At 31.7% G+C, this 23,825-nt stretch overlaps 1 protein-coding gene across 1 annotated transcript; it reads left to right on the forward strand.

The window, feature by feature from the left end:
* The first annotated feature begins 315 nt into the window (after positions 1-315).
* MED23 (mediator complex subunit 23) lies at positions 316-16,102 on the forward strand. Its single transcript, XM_088234795.1, has 17 exons — positions 316-456; positions 938-1,182; positions 1,586-1,718; positions 2,340-2,522; positions 2,605-3,383; positions 3,470-3,873; positions 3,959-4,133; positions 4,526-4,689; positions 4,800-4,918; positions 6,032-6,219; positions 6,303-6,483; positions 8,327-8,472; positions 8,557-8,780; positions 11,462-11,701; positions 12,614-13,058; positions 13,259-13,465; positions 15,833-16,102. Exons 1-17 carry the CDS (start codon positions 415-417, stop codon positions 15,969-15,971), a joined length of 4,014 nt encoding a protein of 1,337 aa, XP_088090921.1. The 5' UTR covers positions 316-414; the 3' UTR covers positions 15,972-16,102.
* The last annotated feature ends 7,723 nt before the right edge of the window (positions 16,103-23,825 follow it).

Below are 23,825 nucleotides of genomic sequence, written 5' to 3' on the forward strand. Positions count from 1 at the left end.
ATCACATCTAAACAAATTGTATTCGACGCCCAGAAACGAAAAACACACTACATACTGAAAAATATTTGTGCATATTATTCATTGCCTGTTAATTTATTATACCTCTACCCATATTCTTTAATATTTTTTGCATATTTTACGATTACTTGTTTGGTTTTACGAGATCATTTTGTCAATCGCTGCGCTAAGTACGTAAGTACCTTTACAAGTTTGTTAATTATTATTTATTTTTTTCTTAGGTTTTTGATTTTGGTTTTATATATCCAAAATATCCATCCATTAATCATGACATCTTTGTCTATGGATTGACTAGTAAAGCCACAATAAAGCGTGAAGCAGGTTTCTAATCGCATAGTGTTTGTAAATATAAAATAGTTTATTTAATTCCAAACAATTTGTTAAAGTATTCATAAAATGGGGGAAACTCAAATCATTACAATCGTGAACGATATTTTGGTAAGTTTACCTTTATTCTTCCTTATGGACGATTTACGTCAACCTCTTTTAATATTAATTTTATGAATGAAGTTTTCTGATTAACGGTATGTCCCACTTGTTATCAGGGTATTTATAATGTACTCCTTTTTCCTGCGTTTAAATTGTAATCATTCACAATTCTTGCGATTTTTGGTTTATGTCTAATACTTGACTATTTACAAGACTTGCTAAACGTTGAAGTCATGTTTTGTTAATTACATGTACAATTGCAGCGCATCGAAGTATAAAATACACGTTTTAATTTTATTAATTTGAAGAATAAGACATTTAGTTATATATACAAAACAAATGTAACAACAAAAGGTTTATCTAAATATTGAATTTCTCTCTGAAATCTTGAATTACATTCATACAAAAAAATATGAATAGTAAAACAGTAATAAATTTAGGATAACATATGTATTTTATTATTGTATGTGGCGATACCTTTTTGTTTTAGAGAGTCGATGCTATTGAAGAGGCGTTCAGCTGTTTTCTGGTGTATAGACCCGAGGTCCAGAATGAGAAGCTCGTTAACTTCCAGCAAGAACTGGCCTCGGTTATGACAACCCTTACCTCGGAATCCCTAGAGAACTGCATACGGGTGTACCTCACGAGTGCTGCCACAATACCCAACAATTGTAAAATGAAAACACTGCTAAAAATATTGGAGAATCTTGTAAATTCCAATGTTTTGCAGGCGAGGTACTATAGCGTGATTTTTATAAACGTCTATTGTTTTATTCATATTGCTTCTCAGAAATGTGAAATTTTCTTTAAAACAATTATTATGTTTGCTTTATTAATAAAAACTTAAGTTTGTACACAAAAATGAACTTTCTCATATCTTGAAAGTCAATTTAAATTAAAGGCTTTTTCATAACACATTTTATGAATTAATATTTTTTTAAAAAAATAATTAAGCAATATTGATGTGAAAAATTACAAAACATGAATTTCATGTTACTTTGATGGAAATTGAACAAGTGATATCAAGTGTGGTACTTTAGCATGCTGATCACTACACCACAGCATTTATTAATATAGAAAATTTATAACAATTAATTATGTGTATGTTTTGACAATCCATTCTCTTTTTCATTTCTAGAATGGTTTGCGATGCAATTTTATCTTGTGATAAGTTAAGTCATGAAAACCTGGACTTTTGGATAGAATGCTTTCAACTTATGAGACATATCATAGGTGGTGTAGATTATAAAGGTGTTCGAGAAATCATGAAGGTAACATAACACATACATCTATCCATTTTATGTTTTTTTTATCGCAATATTATCATAAACATTCCCAATGAAATATTTTATTTGTCTAAATTAAAACTAAGTGAGAAAATTAGAGTTAAAAAAACTGTGGCATTTTGGAAGAAGTTGATAGTTGAAATGTAAATTTCATTTAGCTGATATCAGATTGAATAAGTACCTCATGGGTCTGTTAAAACTAATAATATTATGTGTGGATAACAACTGATATATCGAGTTTTACTTCCACATGCTATGAAATATTTTTGAAAATTGGGATAAAGTCTTCATGAAAAATGAACATGTCAGCGTGTCCATAAAACCCTTGTTGCGAGATTATTGCTGTATAAATATGTGCGAATACTTGTGTTGTAAATAAAAACAACATGCAATGTTGCATATGCGATTATTACAATAGAAATTTGATTTCTTTGTATTTTTATGTACTTTTCTATAATTTTACTGCATTTTAATATTTGAAAGCAGATTAATTGTAAGACAACTACGGTAAGTATCAAGTACATATAAAATTATGGCGACTTGTGTATTTTCATTTATTATCATCTAATAAAAACATGTTATATTTAATTTATTTTTGATTTATAGGGTTGCAGAGAAAAGGCACAGACCTTGCCTGTGCGCTTAGATACGAGTACACTTCCTCAACTAAAAGCTTTACAAAGTATGATGGAATATATTTTTGATCGTAATGCATCATTGCTTCCTGCATATTTTATTGTAAATGAAATTCAAAAAGCATATCCTGACAGCAACAATTGGCCTCACTGGGTGAGCTTGATAGTTTTTTTTTCAATGTATTATTGTGTATCTTTACTGTCTTTTAAACTTATATTAATGTAAATTCTTCCAGCAATTAGCAAAACTACTATCAAGTTTTGTGGAAAGCTTTCGATCATGTGCCCAAATGGTATCTATAATTGGCCATTCAAATATGTTGCCTGTTGTTGAACATTCTGGTTATGCTGATCACCTCATAAATCCATGGCGCTTGGACCCTGCTACATTGAAGTTCTCCTTAAAAGGAAATTTGCCGTATGATCAAGAGTTATTAAAACCACAAACAGGCTTATTACGACATGTCTTGGAACAACCATATTCAAGAGACATGGTTTGCTCAATGCTTGGTTTGCAAAAACAACATAAACAAAGATGTGTAGCCTTAGAAGAACAACTTGTTGAATTGGTTATTTTGGCTATGGAACGATACGAGCAAGACACTGAATCTGACGAAGTGTCTTCTACTCACTGGCTGTGGCTTCACCTTTCTTCTCAACTCATATACTTTGTTTTATTTCAATTTGCTTCATTTCAAAACATAGTTATGGCATTGCATGATAAGCTATCTGGACGAGATTTAAGAAAAGGAAGAGACCACTTAATGTGGGTTCTCCTCCAATTTATATCCGGTAGCATTCAAAGAAATCCTTTATCTAATTTCTTGCCAGTTTTGAAACTGTATGATCTTTTATATTCTGAGAAAGAGCCGCTCGCAGTACCCGATCACAGTCGTGCACATTGCACCCACCAAATGGCAATTACTTGCATATGGATGCATCTAATGAAGAAAGCCCAATCCGAACATATAAATATGCACCGGCCAATTCCACACACGCTGAAACTTCATTACGAGTCAGTATAATAATTTTCAAAATAATATTTTACTAAAATATTTTTATTATTCATGTCATTATGTGAAAATGTTTATGTGACTGCAGATTTCTTCAGCATTTGGTGATGCCTTCAAATAATGCCTCCCTCTGTGTGGGTTCAGACTTCCGAATTGCTTTGCTGTGTAATGCGTACTCCACTAACCAAGAATTCTTCACAAGACCCATGGCTGCCTTGGTTGACACGATCTTAGGAAACCAGAAGACGTTGCCCAACTCAAGCCCTGCCAGCAACCTGCCCACTGTTCCTCTCTCAATGTGCATTCTAGACAGTCTAACAGTTCACTCCAAGATGTCTCTCATCCATTCAATAGTTTCACATGTTGCAAAATTAGCCCAAAATAAGTCTAATGTGGCAGGAAATTGTAATATGGCTCCAGCTCTCGTGGAAACATACAGCAGGTTGTTAGTTTATACAGAAATTGAATCACTTGGAATAAAGGGTTTTATAAGTAAGTGAGCCAATTGTTTAATTTTTCTCTTGAATTATTTTTAAACCTGAATTAACTTATCTGAAACACTTTATCACATTTACAGATCAACTTTTACCTACAGTATTTAAGTCCCACGCTTGGGGTATCTTGTATACTCTTTTGGACATGTTTTCATACAGAATGCATCACATTCAGCCACATTATAGGGTCCAACTTCTATCACACCTGCATTCCCTGGCTGCCGTCCCACAGACTAATCAGACTCAACTTCATTTATGGTATGTTTCTACTGATAAAATTAGTATAATACCAAATTATTATAAAATATTAACTTAGTTATTAGTGTGACACGCTTATTCTGTTAAAGGATCAAAAATACATTTTCAGGAGAGCACTGCTCCCATCGACTGACCTTAAACCTATGTAATATTTTTGGATATTTATTTTTTTATTTATTCATATAAAGATACATATTACAAAAAAAAATATGGATCCTTAACTCTATGAGGCCAAGCGCCCTGTGTTGAGTTGGGATACAACATAACAAAGTTTTTATTTCATAACAATTATTATGAAGTGTTTGTTTCGATTCAATCAATAAAACTTATAAATACTGTTTTATTTATTCCACTTAAATTATCTGGATTTTGTAAATTCTTTTGTTTTTCAGTGTTGAGAGTACAGCCCTCAGACTTATTACCGGATTGGGCAGTGGTGAAGTTCAGCCTCAACTTTCGCGCTTCCTAGCAGAGCCAAAACCTCTTGTATCAGCTGAAAGTGAAGAGCTTAACAGAGCTTTGGTCTTGACTCTGGCCCGAGCCATGCATGTTACAGGTACAGGTTCCAAATAACTAAATAGACAACCTCATACTTTTATTTTATCATTTTCTTACTCTATTACGTCTATTATCAAATGAAATCCTACAAGTGTATTTTGTTTGCAGGTGGAGATGGCTCATGGTGTAAAGAACTGCTTAGTGCTATAATGCAGAGTACTCCACATCTTTGGTCTCAACACACTTTGCAATGTTTCCCACCAGTGCTCATAGAATTTTTCTCCCTTGTAAGTATTGATGGATTAAAAAATACTTTTCCCTGTTTATCAACAAAATATTTTTTAAACTTATAATTAGAAATCAAACACTGATTTGAGTCTACTGAACACTTTATTTTATTTTTACAAATATAAACACATAAAAATAAAAACTTCGTGACAATTGTTTCGCCTTATTAGGGCATTTTCAAACGAATGTCTTTTTTTAAAGTAATTCATTTTTTAGTCTAAAAATATTATAACTTTAACAATAATTTTATCAATTTATTGTATATCATTTATTTATTTCTCTGTCTTGGCAGATTAAGAATATAGTTTTGTGTGCAAAATAGAAAAGTGTTTTTTACTCAATGGCTCCTCTCAGGTAAATATCCTGAAAAATTAAATCGAGGTTAAGTAAGTCCGCCTCGTATTGTAGTGGTTTATGCATTCACTTATCATGTTTGAGGGCCTGGGCTTGATTCCTGGCTGGGTAGACTTATAATATTTATTTCAAAAGTGGTTTTACACTGTAATATTACATTATATATATATAGTTGGATAATTTATATAGCGCCATTTTTGTGAAAATCACCTCAAGGGCGCTGAAACATTGTTCCTGGACTGGCGCACCTGAAACGTAAGGCTGATCACCTTACCATCAATGTAACAAAAAAGGTCAAGATACATGCAATTGGATCACCAATGCAGTTGCCTATGCTTCACTGGGTGTGGATAGGGAAATGATGATGATGAAACATTTGTCCTACTGTTATTTAAAATGGATAATAAATTAAGACAGTTTGTGGTCCCGTGGTAATGTCTCGTACTCTGGATCAGGAGGTCCGAGGTTTGAATCTATGTAATAGAAAATACTCCCAAAAATTTTAATCTATGGGTAAATCATAAAAAAGTATATGCATACATATTATCTTTTTTTTTTTATAATAAAAGTGTAATATAAAGAATGAAGGATGTTTGGGCCTACATTTATTTTTAAAGTTTATTTGTCTATTTCACTATGTTTATTTCTCACATTGACAATATTATATTTAGATTTCCCAAAAACTGCATAATTTTTAAACCATTTTTGAAAAATTCAAATTTCTCCTAATTTCAACAATGCTTTTTTATTGTTTTCAGAATCCAGTTCCCAAAGAAAATAAGCAGTTACTTAAAAAATCTGTTGATGAAGAATACCGAAAATGGACATCAATGAATAATGAAAACGACATAATTGCTCATTTTTCTGTTCCTGGAACTCCTTTGTTTCTATGTCTTTTGTGGAAAATGGTTTTTGAAACTGACAGAATTTCTCCCATTGCTTATAAGTAAGGTTTTACTATTCATACTTGTACTTTAATGTTTTTGATATTTTTCTTTTGTTTGTCTTCTAATGAGAATTTTGTTTCAGGATTTTGGAAAGTATAGGCGCTCGTGCGTTGTCTGCGCATCTTCGAAAGTTTTGTGACTACTTAGTTTTTGAGGTTACTAATACTGCTGGGAGCCCCCACATACATAAGTGTGTGGATGCCATAAATGATATAATTTGGAAATATAACATTGTGACAATTGATAGAATTGTGTTGTGCTTGGTAAGGGTCTATTATATTTAATGCATATAACATTTATGGTTTTTGTTTATATTTCAAATAATTCTCTAATTCAAAAAATGCTTCAGTTTGATTCAATATATAAAAGGTTTTCCATTAAGGCCACTCGAACTTTGAATTTGTATAAAACAAGTAGTGTGTGAGATATCTTTAATTTTTTATTTTATTTAAAAAAGCATTCCATTACATTTAGAAAAGAATATAATATCTGTCAAATGGCCACCACGGCTTCGCTGGATAGCGTGTATCCGTGAGGTCCAATTTTTGATGACTAGACCGCATATATCGGGCTCGAAGTCATTGATGGAATTGTTTATGTTGACTATTAAGGCATCAAACGTCTGCGGCTTATTCGCATAGACCAGTGATTTTTATATAACCCCACAAAAAAAGTCTAATGGCGTTAAATAGAACGATCTTGGTGGCCAGTTGATGTCACCAAAACGTGAAATAACCATTCTGTCGAATTTGTCATGCAGAAGATCCATTGTCGCTTGCACAGTGTGGCACGTTAAGCCGTCTTGTTGAAACCACATGTCGTTGAAAATCATATTTTCCAATATGAGCCACCAAAAATTAGTTATCATCGACCTGTACTTCTGGCTTGAAAAAAAAATGCAAATCTTTTGTTAACAAAGAATTTTGAAAAAAAAATGTTTTTGCAATGTGCGGATCTGAAAAGAGGCCACAAGGTAAAAAGGTGGGGCTTTTAATGTACTTCTGGCCATTGATAGTCATGGCAAAGTGAAGAAGTATGGGCCAGTGATCCTGCCGGACAAAAATCCACATTAAACAGTGACTTTTTCTGGATGCATTTGCAACTCATGGATCTCATGTGGATTGATACCTCCCCAAATATGTCAATCTTGCTTGTTTATACAGCCATTTATTCAAAATGTGCCTCGTTACTGAAGATGATTTTTCCCCCAAAACGTGCCTCAAATTGAGCACTCATTTTGATAGTAAAGTTTTATAATTTGTTTGCATTGCTCAACACTGTAACTTTCCATGATTATTTGCCCAACATTAATTATTGTAACTTGTAAATTTAACTGCTATAGATTCACCAACATGGCCGTTGTTATACTCTTTTAAAGTTTGAGCGCCCTTGGAATTGAATTGGTCCTTGGCCGAGGGAGAATTGGAAAATTCCTTAATGTATATCAATTAATATATTATTAGCTTGACAGATCCACCACCTTGCATTTTTTGAAAGGCTAAATTACTTTATTTTTATGTGTAGATACTTTTATGCGTAAGATATATCTCATAAGTAGTTTTTTATCGAGTATTTAAAAAATGCACCACAAATGGCAAAATAATTAGCGCAAATAAATGTAGAAATTTATGAATTAAAAAGGAGATATATCAGCGTGTAAAAGATAAATGGTAGCTATGTAAAAGTGGCATGCTGTTCTATTCTCGCTCCCTATTCATACAGTAGAGCAACATGATTTTTAATATTGTTAATTGAATCGGTATTCACTTCGTAACACTTCATAATAATTTAACATGGTTTTTAATTAGATGAGAAGACGCCGGGATATTTGAGATGGATACAAAAATAAAACATGAAATATTATTTATGTTCTAACTTAAGTTTATAATGCTTCAGGTGTTGCCTAGCAGGTGAATTGATTCAGCCACATGATAAATGTTTCAGCTCTTTTATTTCACAAAAGTCAACAGATGAAAGAGTTGAGGAAATGTGGATGTTTAAACATAAGTAGAATGGTGAATGTTAAACAGTGTGTCAAGTGGCCATTTAAACCATCATTTTCTTGTAATATTCTGTTTGTCTTAATACATTTTCTAATTATTTCAGGCTTTGAGAGCTAATCCCGATGGAAACGAGTCTCAAGTATGTTTTTGTATAATTCAGTTATTACTTCTCAAAGGATCTGAAGTGCGCAACAGAGCCTTAGAATTTGTCAAAGAAAATTCTCCCGAACATTGGAAACAAAGAGACTGGTAAATTATAACTTTTTATCTAAACTAATTGAGTTTTAAAATATTTATCAATTTACAAATTGATGTTTGGATTTTTTTTTTTAGGCATGAAAAGCATCTATCCTTTCACCGAAAATATCCAGAAAAATTTGCACCTGAAGAGGCCTCGGGTCCATATGGAGGTTCCCTACCAGTTTACCTTAGCAATGTTTGCCTTCGGTTTATCCCTGTTCTGGACATTGTCGTACATCGTTTTCTTGAAATACCTCAAGTCAGCAAAAGCCTTGAACTTCTTCTTGAACACCTAGGATGTTTATATAAATTTCATGGTAAATAAAACAAATTACTAATGACTATTGAAAATGTTAATCATCATTACCTTTCTGCACCTAATGGTGCATAGAGCACTGCATTGGTATACAAATCGCAGCGTATCTTAATAATTTTTGTTACATGAAGGTAAGATAATCAGTCTTTGGTTTCAGGCGCTAAATATTCTAGTGTAAAAAACAATTTTTGTAATAAATATTTTATGTCAATAATGTTAGGAATCGAACTTGAGACCTCTTGCATGGTAGGCACATGCGCTGACCACTACACCACGAGGCCGACTTTAAAATTTTCAAATATATAAATACATTTTTAAACTAAAAAATGGATTTTGGATTAAGAATTTTGAAACTTATATTTATTTTTGACAAGCAATAACTGTAGATTTAAATACAATTTGAAAATAAAATATACATGACACATATACATACACACATTTGAATGATTTACATATATGAAAACTTATTGTCCATTAAAGATTTGAATGGACTGTACATGGTGGTCAGATGGCAAAAAGACTATCTGTAATTTTTTTAAATGTTCAGGGGTGCTATTCTGAACCGCTCTCGCTGCCGTAGAAAACACTTTATCTCGTGTATTTACACACACTAAATGGTTTTTCTACGGCCGCGAGAGCGTTTGGAATATCAGCCCAGGAGAGCTGAAATAGGACTCAGTTTTAAGATAATCCTAAAAATAAAATATTTTATTGTTGCTTTTCAATAATAAATTACCATTCTAAATGATGCTGTTTTTTTTTCTATGTGTATTTACTGAAATATTAATTTTAACTTTTAAGAACTAAAAAACAGAAAAAAATACAAACAGTCCCTTCTGCCATCTGACTACCGACATGCATAAAAAAAAGTTTTTAGTTTATTACAAAACTATTCAAATTACAGATATTTTTACATTGGCAATAGTCTAACAATAGGGTAACCCTGAGGTTTAACTGACAGGGTGCATACCGACACTTAGCTAAGATTTTGAACCCACTCTTCTAAATCTTGCCGACAGTCAGCAATTGTGTCATGTCAAATCATACAGAATATACTTGCTGGTGCTATAAAATCCTTAATCGGCAGACATCAGGTGTTTTAATACAATTATTTGAGTATTATTCAAGACAACTGAGTGAACATGATTATTTAGCAACATTTTTATGACTTAATTGAAATCATTGTTTAACAATGTTTGATTATGTCCAAATGCTTGCAGACTGGCTGGATTTCCTCCCTAGGGAGTTGTGTTAATAAGCCCTGTAAATGCCTAGACTTCCATATTCCCTTCTCAAAAATTTTTCCCTCTCTGTTGAAATAAATTTAAATATGAACAACTCCCTAGGGAGGAAATCCAGCCAGTCTGCAAGCATTTGGACATAATCAAACATTGTTGAATTACTACCTGGTAAAAGAAGAAGTATAAAAATTGAAAAATTGTTTTCAGGCGTTGCCTAGTAGGTGATTTGGTTCAGCCGGATGAATCTCACCCACGTGATAAAGGTTTCAGCTCTTTTACTTCACAAAAGTCAACAGATGGAAGAGTTGAGGAAATGTGGATGTTCAAACTTGGGCAGAATGGTGAATGTTACACAGTGTGTAAAGTGGCCACTTAAACCAGGTCATAAGCCCTGTAAATGCCTAGACTTCCATATTCCCTTCTCAAAAAATTTTCCCTCTCTGTTGAAATAAATTTAGAAATCATTGTTTATTTATTTATTAAATGCCCAGAGGGCTCTTATTTTTTTATTTTTAATTTAAATGCACTTTAAGTATATACAAGATGTTCATTAAACCCTGTCACATCCGAAACCACGATCATCAGTATAAGCAAGAAGACATATTGGCACATTAAAATAATTTTTTAGAACGAATAAAATTGGAAAAAAAAAATACCAGAAAAAGCAAATGGTTGCTTACTTCTACAGGGGTGAAACGAGAAGGGGGAGGGGGGAATCTGATACTGCGCCATGCTCTTCTCACTTCTCCCCTGCAGAAGTAAGAAACAATTTTTTTATTTTCTTTGTTCTAAATATTTTTTTAAATATGCTAATATGTCTTCTTGCCCATACTGATCATTGTGGTTTCGGATGTGACAGGGTTTAAAGAACACCCTGTATAGCAATACGTATTATCAAAGTTTTTAATTTGGTGAGAACAAAAATATACTACCTCCAGAGGCAAACGGACAGCAATAAAAAGGGGCATACAGGCACTGTTTTGATTTGTGTAATATAATCCAAACCAAGGTGTTTTTTTTTAGAGCCATGGTATGCAATTGACCGAGGCTTTCTCAACGATGCTCTTGGGATGAAGAAAACATGACTTAAGCAATAGCCAATAAAAATTAATGAAATGTCTCTACTGACTGCTGCTACTACATTATTATGTTTGAATTATTTTAAGTTGGTTTCTTGATGATGAAACGTTTTCAATTAAACCTTGTAATTTTTTTCTTTGTTTTAAGCTCCAAAAGCTTCACCTGTTATAATAATCTGAATTATTAAAAAAATCTACAAAATTGCCCTATGGCGTCGGTATGCCCCATATTATTGATTTTCCTTGTAATATCACTTATCTCATATTTTGCAGAATAGTCCCACGGGTAATTTATCCAATAATTTTAAACCTATTATGAAAAACTTAATTGATTGTTTTAATTTGTTGATGTTTTCTGTTAGACCGTCCTGTAACATACTTGTACAACACCCTTCATTATTACGAGCGGAAACTACGAGACAGAGCAGCCTTGAAGCGTAAACTAGTCGGTGCTGTGTTGGGGTCTTTGCGGGAAGTTCGACCGGTGGGTTGGGCCGCTTCTGAACCGTTCCAAGCGTACCTTTCCGAGCCCGATACCGCTAATCCTACTTGGCTGCCGGATCTCAACTATTACCTGGCGCTCATCAGGAGAATTGTTGACAGTATCCTTTTTACTATCCACATATAATATTGACTGTTCAGGACAAAGAGTTCAAACCACAATCTCGACTTAAGTTATTTGAATGTGTTTTTAACCAATTATGTGGGTCTTATAAAAAATTATGAAAGTAGGTTAACTGCTGTCAAAATGCGATCTCTCAGGCAAATGTGTGGTAGAATGATGTATGATAGGTGCATAAATGTCGATAGCCGTGCATTATGTATGGCTGAGACTAACACTATAAAAAAAAATCAGGAAAGAACTGCTGCATTGGTTTGGACATGTAGAGCAAATGATGAGCAGAAAATGAGGAAAATTGAGAAAGACATGGCACGACCAAATCCAACAAATGGTTGAAGATGGACATGTCAAAAGTCGGAATATTCAGCATGTGTGCATGAGAAGATGTATGAATGTAGAGGATGCGAGATCTGCATGCAAAGACAGAGTGATATGTCTTTCTATCCTCTCTGCCTACCCTTACGGAGAAACGGTGTAACGGTTTGTTTGTTTGATTATAATAATTATGATAATCTTGTGTTCTTGTGTATTAATTTAGATACAAAATATTTTGTCGTGCCATAATCCAAGTTTATATTAGCAATCCAGAGTCAGTTTTGAATAGTAAGTGTGTTCACAGTAACGTATACCACATCACATGTATGATAATAATAAATAATATTTATCAAATGAAGGTAATGAATAAGCATGTTATTGATATTAAAATTGAATGATACTTTGCAGCAAGCGTGAAATTTTCATTTATTTATGGAATTACAATATTAGTGGAATTTTCCTCTATGAGCTAAGATATTTACTTTAAATTACATCCTTTTACCTTTGTCAGATCCTTAATGATCCTGCAAAATAAATTTTGTCTCATAATATTTTTAATCCTTAAATTGATAATCAGCAATGGCAGGAAAAGCACACTTTCCAAACACAGATTGGCGATTCAACGAGTTTCCTAATCCATCAGCACATGCGCTACATGTGACGTGCGTGGAGCTGATGTCTCTACCTCTGGTGCCATCCATAGTCGGGACCAATCTTCTAGATGTTATCAGTAAAGGATTCACCGTTATACCATCTGGTCAACTGCAATCTTGGATTAACGCTATAGGCCTAGTGATGGCAGCCTTACCAGACTCTTATTGGTCAGTTCTTCATGACCGTATCTTGGAGGTTATCACCTGCCCACACATGATTGAATGGAGATATAGCAATTCGCCTTTCCAGTTGTTCAATCTGACGACGACTCGTGATGCTTTGCTTGAGAATAAATTCAGCTTCACTCTGGCACTAGCACATTCCATGTGGTACCACGCAGGAGTAGGACAAATTGGTCAAGTTCCACAGTAAGTTTAAATAATTACTATGTAAAAATATAACATATAGCACGCACACATCCACACATATATCCATACCTTACACATATACATACACCTTATTATTATTTTACTGTGTAAATGTTAGTAGTGGAATAATATAATTATGTATCTCAAGTTATAATTCATTACCAAGTTCTAAATTATATAACATTATATTATGTTTCCAGATTTATAAAAGATAAATTAATGCCAGTGATTCAGACAGAAGTACAATTCCTATTTCTCTGTCACTTGGTTGGGCCATTCCTGCACAGATTTAATTCTGACCTTCCCAGGGCCGTTATTGAAATCACCATCATTTTCTACGAACTACTAGCGCAGATAGATAAGGCTCAGACACACTTGAGCTACATCGATCCAATCTGTGACTTACTGTATCCTTTTCAATAATTTTTCTTACAGTTTGACGATAGATACCATTAAAAAAAAAATTCTTTTACAAGCATTTGGTGTCATTTTTAATATTTTTATATTTAAATAATTTAACGACATTCATACATAGTTTTTTGTAAAATCACTAAAATAAATTTAACACGCTGACTGGTTTAGAACACGACAGTTCCTTGGTCAAGGCTTAAAAATGAACTTACACTAAACATTTTAAATCTTACCAAATAACAAGTCGATACCTAAAATAAATCTGATAACATGTGTTCGGTGTTCAGACTACAGATTTTAAGAAAATATATAAGGTTAGAGGTAGGTATTGGATTGAATTATATTTTGATTTATAAACATTTATTGTTAAGGAATGCCATTTAACACAAGTGTCATAAGCGCGTTAACACATTCCGTTTCCATGCTCAAAGGGCTGGCTATTAGCGCGTAATTACGCGTGCCTTTGTACATGCTCAACGCGTCAAAGTAAAGTATTCTGAACAACTCTAAATTTGTTGCAACAGAGGGAAAACATTTTTGAGAAGGGAATATGGAAGTCTAGGCATTTACAGGGCTTATGACCTGTAATTAACTGGTTTAGTTAGCTATTTTACACACTGTAGCATTCATCATTCTGCCTACGTTTAAACATCCACATTTCCTCAACTCTTCCATTTTTGTGAAGTAAAAGAGCTAAAACCTTTATCATGTGGGACATATTTAAAACATCGTTATTTTGAACAATGTTAGATTTCTCGAACTCCGAGAAATTTGTAAGAATCTTGATGAAAACATTGAAGAAACATGATAGCTATTCAAATAAGAGTTACGTTTGACACGAGTCGATATTGCAGTGTTGACACTTTTGGGAGTCCCCTTTAAAATTGTATATTATTTTTAGTCAAACTTCGTTTGTCATAATATCTGATGCTTTTATTCAATTCATTAAGTCAATGTTGAATTTTTCCGAATTTCCGAACAACATCTGTTGTACGTAATTCACCGTAATTCACAAAAATATATGAGCGAATAAAACTCTCGATGACTGGTGATTTTGAGTTCTTGAATCTCAAATCTTTTTGATATTAGGCACTTGGTAGTTAAACTCTTGCATACGAGATCTGTTCAAAAAGTATCCAACTTTTATTCATAAAAACAACATTGGTTGAGATACAATTAAATGACATTAATCCCCTTCAAAGTAGTCCTCTTGAGCTTCTACACACTTTTCCTAACAGTTCTGCCACTGCCGGAAGCAACGCTGTAAATACTCTTTCTTAATTTAAATACGTGTAAAATTACTTAACACGGAAAATAAAAAAGTTAGTGTTTCAAATATTATTTTTATTTGAAGTAAGTTTCATTACAATGTTTATATTTTTACTAAAATGGATGAAATCTCGCATCAAATTTGTGGTAAACGACTCAACCCCATGTTCTGTCAGAGGACAAAGCGGCCAAATTCAGTCTAAACATGTATCCAGTTGTCCACCACATGTGAACCTCATAGATGTATGTACTTGCGGAAGCCGCCCAAATGATATTGCTTGTGAAACCTTTTCAACGCATGCAACTTAACAGTGTGGCTCTATGGAGTCATGGTATCTCACCAAAATGCAAAGCAAAAACTAGCAAGTTTTGAAAATAGATGCTTGGTATCGAATAAAGAATACTCAGTATCGGGTCGTTGAATTTTATCAGAAATACAAAAATGCCGCATGATGAGATCAACCCTGTTCACCTCTTCTACCAGCCTCTGGACTGCAGAAACCCTAGAAGACCGTCAATGCCTGTTCCACTGACTGTATTCAGCATAACTTCAGGAGGCTGGTTTGTCCAGGGGTGAAGCGAAGGAGCTGCCGCAGGGCAGATGAATGGAGATGACTGATGGTGAAACTGTCCAGGAAAACGGAATATGGAGAATACGGGACAGCGAAGAAAAGAAGTCTACAACATCTACAATGAGCCAAACATAGTGCAATTTATTAAAATAGGGAGGCTGCAATGGTCAGGGCATGCAGAAAGAATGAGTGAAGAGAGAGGGCCCTATAAGATACTTCACACTAAATCCCAAGGTAGATGTAGCCTCGGTAGACCCAAACTCCAATGGCTGGATGGAATACAGCGGGATGTGGATGAAAAGGCCCAGGATAGAAGGATATGGCGACGAAAGTTAGAGAAGGCCAAGGCCCTCAACCGGCTGTAGAGCCAATGATGATGAAATCTGTTGTAAACATAATTTCAACTTTTAAAAATATGTTTTCTAAAGGATGATGGAATAATTTCCTATCTAAACACCAAAATTTTATTTCTATTTTGTTATTGTTACTTTTATCTGGTTTTTCCTTAACATGTCTATGTAGCTACCACATAAAATACATGTTTGTGGGTGACATGATGAAGAGCGAAGTTGAGGGCATTATTAGAAGATTGCGGCCAGCTCTTCAAATGCGGCTTCGCTTCATAGCTCACCTGAATGTTGAGCAAATCAACCCCAACTAAAAGGCTGTGACATTTTTATAACATTGACCCACTACTGTGTTTTTACTTTTAACATTATATTTCTTAATTATCTATATATTCATGTTTTTTGTTGAATTCTTTAACAAGCAATATAGTTTTATTGTATTTATTTAATAAATATTTACAAAATATTACCTTCATCACTTATGTATGGCTTAATTTAGTAGGATGATACTTTTTAATAATTAATCCACATATCCGTTATTTACGATGTTTTCATCAGGCACAAGCAATAAGGAAGTTGAGTGTTATAAGAAAAAAAACTGCTATTCAATTAAGCAAAATATTTTTTATTATAGATTTATGTTTTTATTTTTACTTGTAGCATCATAGTTCATTAGCTCGTCTGCCTAGTTGTTCTAAGAAATCTGCGATTGTTTTTCAAACAGGTGTTTATAATTAGAAAACTAATTTATAAATTATAATAACATTGGTGGGTGTATGAATAATGTCGACCCATGATCGCCAAAACATTGCAACCGACAAAAAAATATTTTACAGAAAACCACTTCTTCCTCTCAATTAACAAGGAATGCACTTTAAGAATCCAACTCTGTTTTGACTATTGATTTTAGTGATATTAATAAAATAAACATTCGAAACAAAACTTGGTTCTTAAGTACATTCCTTAATAATGAATAAGAAAAAAAATGTATACGTGGTTATATACAAATATTTAATAACATTTAGTAGAATAAATATTCTCTTGTAAAATGTTCGTTCTATGTTTTGGCAATCATGTCATGTAGTGTTAAATGTTCAATTTTTTTATTATGCCTAAGAAAACATTTTCATAATAAAAATTTGGGTAACATTGATAATAAATTCCTGGTATATCAATTCCACCAGGTTACCCTTGTAATCCATCAACAAACCATTCACTGCGGCCACTTTTAAGTGAATTTTAATTTTTTAAGTGTGTATTAAAAAAAATATTGACCAAACTTGAAAAATCCTAAATTGTAAAACAAATATTTTGGGGAACTAAAATATATTGCAACAGAGGGAAAACCTTTTTGAGAAGGATATGGAAGTCTAGACATTTACAGAACTTATTTATTTATTTATGACCTGTCATTGGCTGGTTTAAGTGGCCACTTTACACACTATAACATTCACCATTCTGTCTATGTTTAAACATCCGCATTTTCTCAACTCTTCCATCCGTTTACTTTTGTGAAGTAAAAGAGCTGAAAGCTTTATTTATATGGGTGAGATTTATCTGGCTGAATTATTTCACCTATTAGACAACGCCTGAAAACAATTTTTCAATTTTATGCTTCTTATATCAGTTAGTTTAATCAACAATGTTTTAAGTATGTCCAAATGATTGTAGACAAGCTGCCTCCCTTCTTAATAACTTCCTAGGGAGAAAATTCAGCCTGTCTACAAACATTTGGACATACTCAAAACATTGTTAACTAAAATATACTATTTATTGTTTTGGATTTACTTTGTGGAATAACCGTTTAAATATATTTCAAATAAAACACTTTGTATATAAATATGGACAACACACGAGTTTAATACTATAACACAACTAGTTTAAGGTATTCTGAATACCCATCGTCAGGTGTAACTGTAATGTTGATAGTTACACTTTTTTTAGTTAATCTTTTATGCATTTTGGCTTAATTATAGGGTAGAGCAATAATGAAGTTTTCATGTTGGCTCCATGGAGTCATTGTGCATTATTATCAACATAATAATAAAAATTTTGTCACACCATTTCAAGGCTAATATTCGTTTGTCAATTTGGCTTCCACTTCCTACTTTTTTATTTTTTGAATTGTGCCTCTCCAATTTTTCTCATGGTCCCACATGTTAGTTAACTAGTTATCTGTTTTTTTAGGTTCGCAACCTAAATTAGTGACCTCTTAGATCTGGATTTTTAGTAAAACTGACATATTATTTTTGTTGACTTACCATAGACGGCATGTGTAGTATGGAATATCCCATATACTTATCAGAGTTGAAATGCCAGACAGAGCACACGGAGCATTGAAACTCAGATTTAGACGTATTATCACCACACAATACGTTGAATGAGTAAATACCACAACTCCCGAACTGTTTATACCATATAAAATTATTCCTAGTGGCAGATCGACGTTGTGGCAAACCATACGACGACTTATTTAATATAAGTTTAAAGCAGTTTTATTTTTTAAAAATGACATTAAAATAACACTCAACACATGGGTGCAATATAAAAAGGTGTTACACCTAAACACAAAAGACAAGGAGTAAATTATTGCCTTTGGATTATCAAATACTTTTGCAGTTAGATTGATAATAATGATAGCCTCATAAATGTGAAATTGTAGAGCAAAACACAATATAATTCCAATACACACATTTATATATATTATATACTTTAGTGTTCAATTTACTAATTAATAATATAGTGAATAAATTATGTTTTACCACAATAATTATTGATATAGCCTACGTTGTCTGGCATGTGAAGCTTCAGACTGATTATCTGTACTTTTTGTAAATAATAATTAAGAAACACTGCGATGTGTGTACAAATTCTATGCACTGGGCACCAGAGGTATAGAAAGATAAATAATTAGAATTAAAGCTTTTATTATTTACAAATAATCTCAACTTTTATTTACACTAATGGATTATCATTTTATATTTACATATATAGGGTAGATATAAATAATAAAATATTGTGTTTATATAATAGTATAATTCTAACAGACTTATTTACTTTAATCAGAAGTATTTATGTAATTATGTATAATTTTTTTATTAATTGTAGATATTTAATAATGTAATGAATTATTTACCGATGGACTGTATTGATAATATAGCTGAGATATTATGATAGTAGATTGTTTCCAGTACGATAAAGACTTCTTAAATAAGTGCTACTCTAAACATCTCTTACTGCAAAATAATAAATTAAAAACAATACCACAATACTTGAAGCAGTAGACAAAACACATTTTTAAAATTTAATTTCAACAAATAAAATATTATGTATTCTTTTTTGTTACACCATCATACTCATAATTAAGTAAGCAAATATCAAATTATTATTTTTAATTTACTACTTTCTACCTGTAATGAATTATTAATCATTTAAAGATTTATTTTTTTTGTTTCTCATTGTAGTCTACGATCAATAATATTAATTTTACCATTTTAGGTTTATGTGTTATAGATAATATTTTTAATTCATCTAGTGTGTATGTACAGAATGTTATAGATTACATGTATTGAATAGGAAAGGAAAGAAATTTAAGGATCATAATTTGTTTTTCATTTTCTTAAAAGGTGAAGTTGCTAGAAAATCAAATGTTTGTTCAGATCCCGAGAATATTTTTTATTAACCCTTAAACTGCTATACAGTGATATACCGTTGTCGTTAATCTGGGGAGAAAATTCTAACCAGATTGTTGTCGACATCATAATCCCCTAAATTGAAATAAATTCTAGAACATTTTATCGCACGTGCCCATCAGTCATAGAAATTATTTTCAAAAAAGAAACTTTTATTACATAATTCATTTGGTTCCCTACAATAGTTACTGGTTTTATACAGACGAATGATTTTTTCAAAAAGGGAAACTATTAAGTTTTGTCCTGCTCATGGTGAAGTGGTTCGCTTGTATGCTACCATGAATGAGGCCTCGGTTCAATTCAGTCAGGGTAGACATTCATACTAAACAAATTATTTATACTAATATAATTATTATCCTCTAAAATAATCTTAATAGCATCCTAAGGAGAGCCACATTTTGCAGGGAACCCCCGTCATAAATCAAACAATTTCTTTTTTGTTATATTGCCGTTTAAAATACCTGCAATTTCCGCGCATGAATTTCGCTGCTTATAAAATCACAAAATTATAACTCTCGGATAATGTAGCAAAAGTGTAAAAAAAACAAATACTAATCAGTTACTTAATTAATTATAATTACATTGTAACATCTACGAAGAAATGTTGTTTTTTTTTTTTTTTTAGCATGCATTAATGGAAGTAGTAGATTTGTTAACCCCTTTCACTCAAAGGTTTTTGTTTTGTGCATATCGCCAACTCGAACATTTTTAAAAAGAAAGAACATTTGCATTGAAATATAATGAAATTTATAAAAGTATATATTATTTTATTTTTTATTATGATTGTTAAAATAGGTATGTAAGGAATAGAATAGACATGAAAATGTATTATTAAAACTATTTTGTCATGGTATTTTACTTGACAATCCCCAATGTGAAATCTGGGTTTATTTTCGCAGGTTTCACAATATAATAGCGTTTATTTTCTTCCACCTTGAATTTATCCATTTCCCTTTCATCGTCAACTACTCATCTATTTTGCACTAATGGCACATGTTCATCTTCTTCATCACTGTTGATAACTTGGAGTCTCCTTTTTTGGGAAGAAATTTTGTTTATCACTTTTATCACTGTCAATGTTTCTATTATTAGTACCGTGTGAATTTTAAAAGTAAATTTATTTTTGCCAATATCTACATCATCACTGTCTCTAGCTTGTCTACAAAATCTATGTTTATTGAACATTGTTTGAATGTTAAAATAATTTTGAACTTAACTGATATGAAACCACAAATGGAATATAAAATACTGAATACTAACCAAAATATTTATTAGTACCAATGAAAAATCTTAAAAACATTATAAATGTGACCGGAACATTCTTAATTGTAATTCTCAGCACAATTAACTTATACGGTAATAATATTCCAAGAAATTATATGTGTCTTACCCTTGTACCCTTGGCACATGTTTATCTCTGAGCAAAAGATTCCATTGTGTGTTGACATCTCTCCTCCTCGTGTGTGATCGTTTATTAGTTTCTTAAAAATATCTTTATCTTTCAGCAATACATACAACTTTGCACAGGGACAGTATTTTTATGATCCTTGCTTAAAATCTCTATAATCCGAACAATTAAATACTGATCTGGTTTGGTTTAATGAATTCTTGGATTACCTACGAAATAAAATGAACTCTTTATGTATTCTTCATCAATAAGATTTTTTACTTATTTAACAGTGATATAAACATGTTATTAGGCATAGTAGGTATATATATTATGTATTGATATTTGAAAATCTGTAATTGAGCACTTTCTTAAATTGTCGCCATTCAGGCAAAAGTCACTAACCCTAAAAACATTATTCGGTCTATAGCAGGTTCAGATTAGACTGTACTGTAATATTGAAAACTGAAAAACTCAATATGTTAAAAATAATGAGAAATTATAATTTATTTTCTTGCCGCCATAAAAATGATTCGAGTACAAAAATATGCAAACTACAGATGATATAAAACAATAACAATTAATATTTGAAAATAGTTTTCACATTCTCAGGTAAATAATATAAACAGTTAAAAGCTAGCGAAAAAAGGCACCTGCCCCATAATCAACAAAAAATTAAGATAATAATGTATATTGAGTTTTTCTACTGACATTTCTTGGTGGAACTGCATTTTAATTATAATAATAAAAACACGTATATAGTTTTATTCCACTTTTATTTGTAATTGTAAAGTAATTTTTTGAACCTTATAATTAAATGATTTTAATTCAAACTCTTTTATTTCCATAATTATATAAAATCATGATTTACAACCCCTGCTTGCACTTGTATATCACAAAGAAATTTGTTTAGTCTCCCACCAGTTTGACGATGTCGGCACTGGTAAAAATTTATAAATAAAAGTGGAATAAAACTAAATATGTATTTTTATTAATATCGATAATAATTTTGTTCAAAAAAAAAATTATCAAATCAATGCGCCTCTCCAATTTTTCAAATAGATTTGTTTTTATTTTCAAGTAAGAAAGAGTTTATAACCACTGCATGATTTTCATGTTGGCAGATGTTGTCTTTCTTGCTCACTCCATTGCATGTGAACTAGTGATAAATGAAACGAAAGATTGTTGACAAAAGTGTTATCAATTTCTGAAACGTTACTTTGTTCGGAAATAAACATTTAAATAATCATTTAAATAGAAATACATAAATTATATTTATTTCATTTGAGGAGCACAATTTTTTTTTTCAACGTCTGAAACCATATCTCAATTATCATTCAATTATGTTTTTGTATATATTTTTTCATTTATTTCAATGAAACTATCATTTTGTATATTTGATTATGTATGAATCAAAATTTGTATAATTTATAATTCAATATATATATATCTGATTTTTTTTTTACATTGCCTTTGGAATTTTATTATTTATACCTTGTTTTCTGGATTGTTATTCTATTGCATTTCATGTCATTATAATTTAATCAATTTTACTATGTATTTTTTATTGTTAATTATTATGGCTTAACACGGGCACAGCCTAAAATGCCTTAATAAGTTCATTAATATTTAAACGAGTGTAATTTTGAATGAATAAATAAATAAAATGAAATTTAAGAAAACCTCGAACTCCTCGTCTTCCTTTTTTTCCATATTTTTATTAAGTTCATTTACGACAGTTGGCCTAGCTATTATAAGCTCACCCTAAGTTTAGAAATTATATGTTTTAATAACATATACATTCTTTGGACACAAGCCTTTCCTACAATTCCAATAACTGTGTAAGCAGTAAAATTAAATTATAATAGCTATTTAAAGAGGTGTGTCAATAAAAGATGTACAATTTGTTTTCTTTTAATAAATCTCAAATAGTTTAGAAATTTCCAAGTTTATTTATTTATATCAGTATAAATTACATGGCAGTAATGTATGGAACACAATATCACAATAGCATGACACCATTCTTTTGTTGAAATTTTCCTTTTGACATGATTGCCGCTCTATCTCACCAATATGCCTGATTATCTCGTTCTTTAGGTCTGCAATTATTGCTGGCATATTAGCATAGACTTATGCTTTCAAAAAGCCCTAAAGAAAAAAGTTTATTGACAATCTCTCTTGGATTTTCAGATACTTAAATGTAACAGTTCTGCTTATTTAACAAATCCATTGAGATGAAAATGTGCCTCATCGCTGAAGATGGAATCATTCTTTAAACTTTCAGAATAAACTGTGAGTTCCTTCAGCATCCAATTGGTGAATGTACAGAGCTGCAAATGGTTCATTATTAATTTCGTATGTCTCAAATTCAATTAAATAAAATTTGACTCATAATATGCATTTGCGTTCATGAATATGTAATACTCAAATAATAACACAAATTGTACTTTTTGTGATTTTTTTGTTAGGAATAGTTTTCTGACACTAGTGCTACTGAATCCAACGTTCTTTTTCTGTCTATTGACAAATACCACCCGCCTCTCAATATAAATGTTTTCCATTCTTTAAATCTTGATTCACTCATACATAATGAATCCGTTTACCATATGTTTGATAGTGGTAACTATGAGGATGAAACAATTACTTTGCGTCTTGTGATTGCACTATACTTCTTTCTCACAATAACATTAATGAATGTGTTGCCAACTTTAAACAATATGTAAGAAAAGCAATTAAAATTTTTATTCATAAATCTAAATTTGTTTAGCCCAAATTTCCAATATGGATCAGTCCATATTTAAAATGCTTAATTTTTGAAAAGATCAAATATCATAAATCATACAAATTAACTAGTAATCTTGTGTTTTATTTTAAAAATCTCAATTTAGAAAAATGCATAAACTGAAAGTAAAAATTGCTACAGGACTTTAGTAGAAACTACAGAACAGATGCTGAGGGACAATCCAAAAAAGCTTTGGTAATTTGTTGCTCAAAAACGTAGCTACCATGATTTGCCTTCTAGTATATTTCGTGTAGCTACCATGATTTGCCTTCTAGTATTTGATGTGTGTGTAACCAATAGTGCTGAT

This window comes from Micrasema longulum, unplaced genomic scaffold (assembly GCF_059751315.1).
Source record: "Micrasema longulum isolate JH-2025_06_02 unplaced genomic scaffold, ASM5975131v1 h1tg001290l, whole genome shotgun sequence".
Classification (NCBI taxonomy): domain Eukaryota; kingdom Metazoa; phylum Arthropoda; class Insecta; order Trichoptera; family Brachycentridae; genus Micrasema; species Micrasema longulum.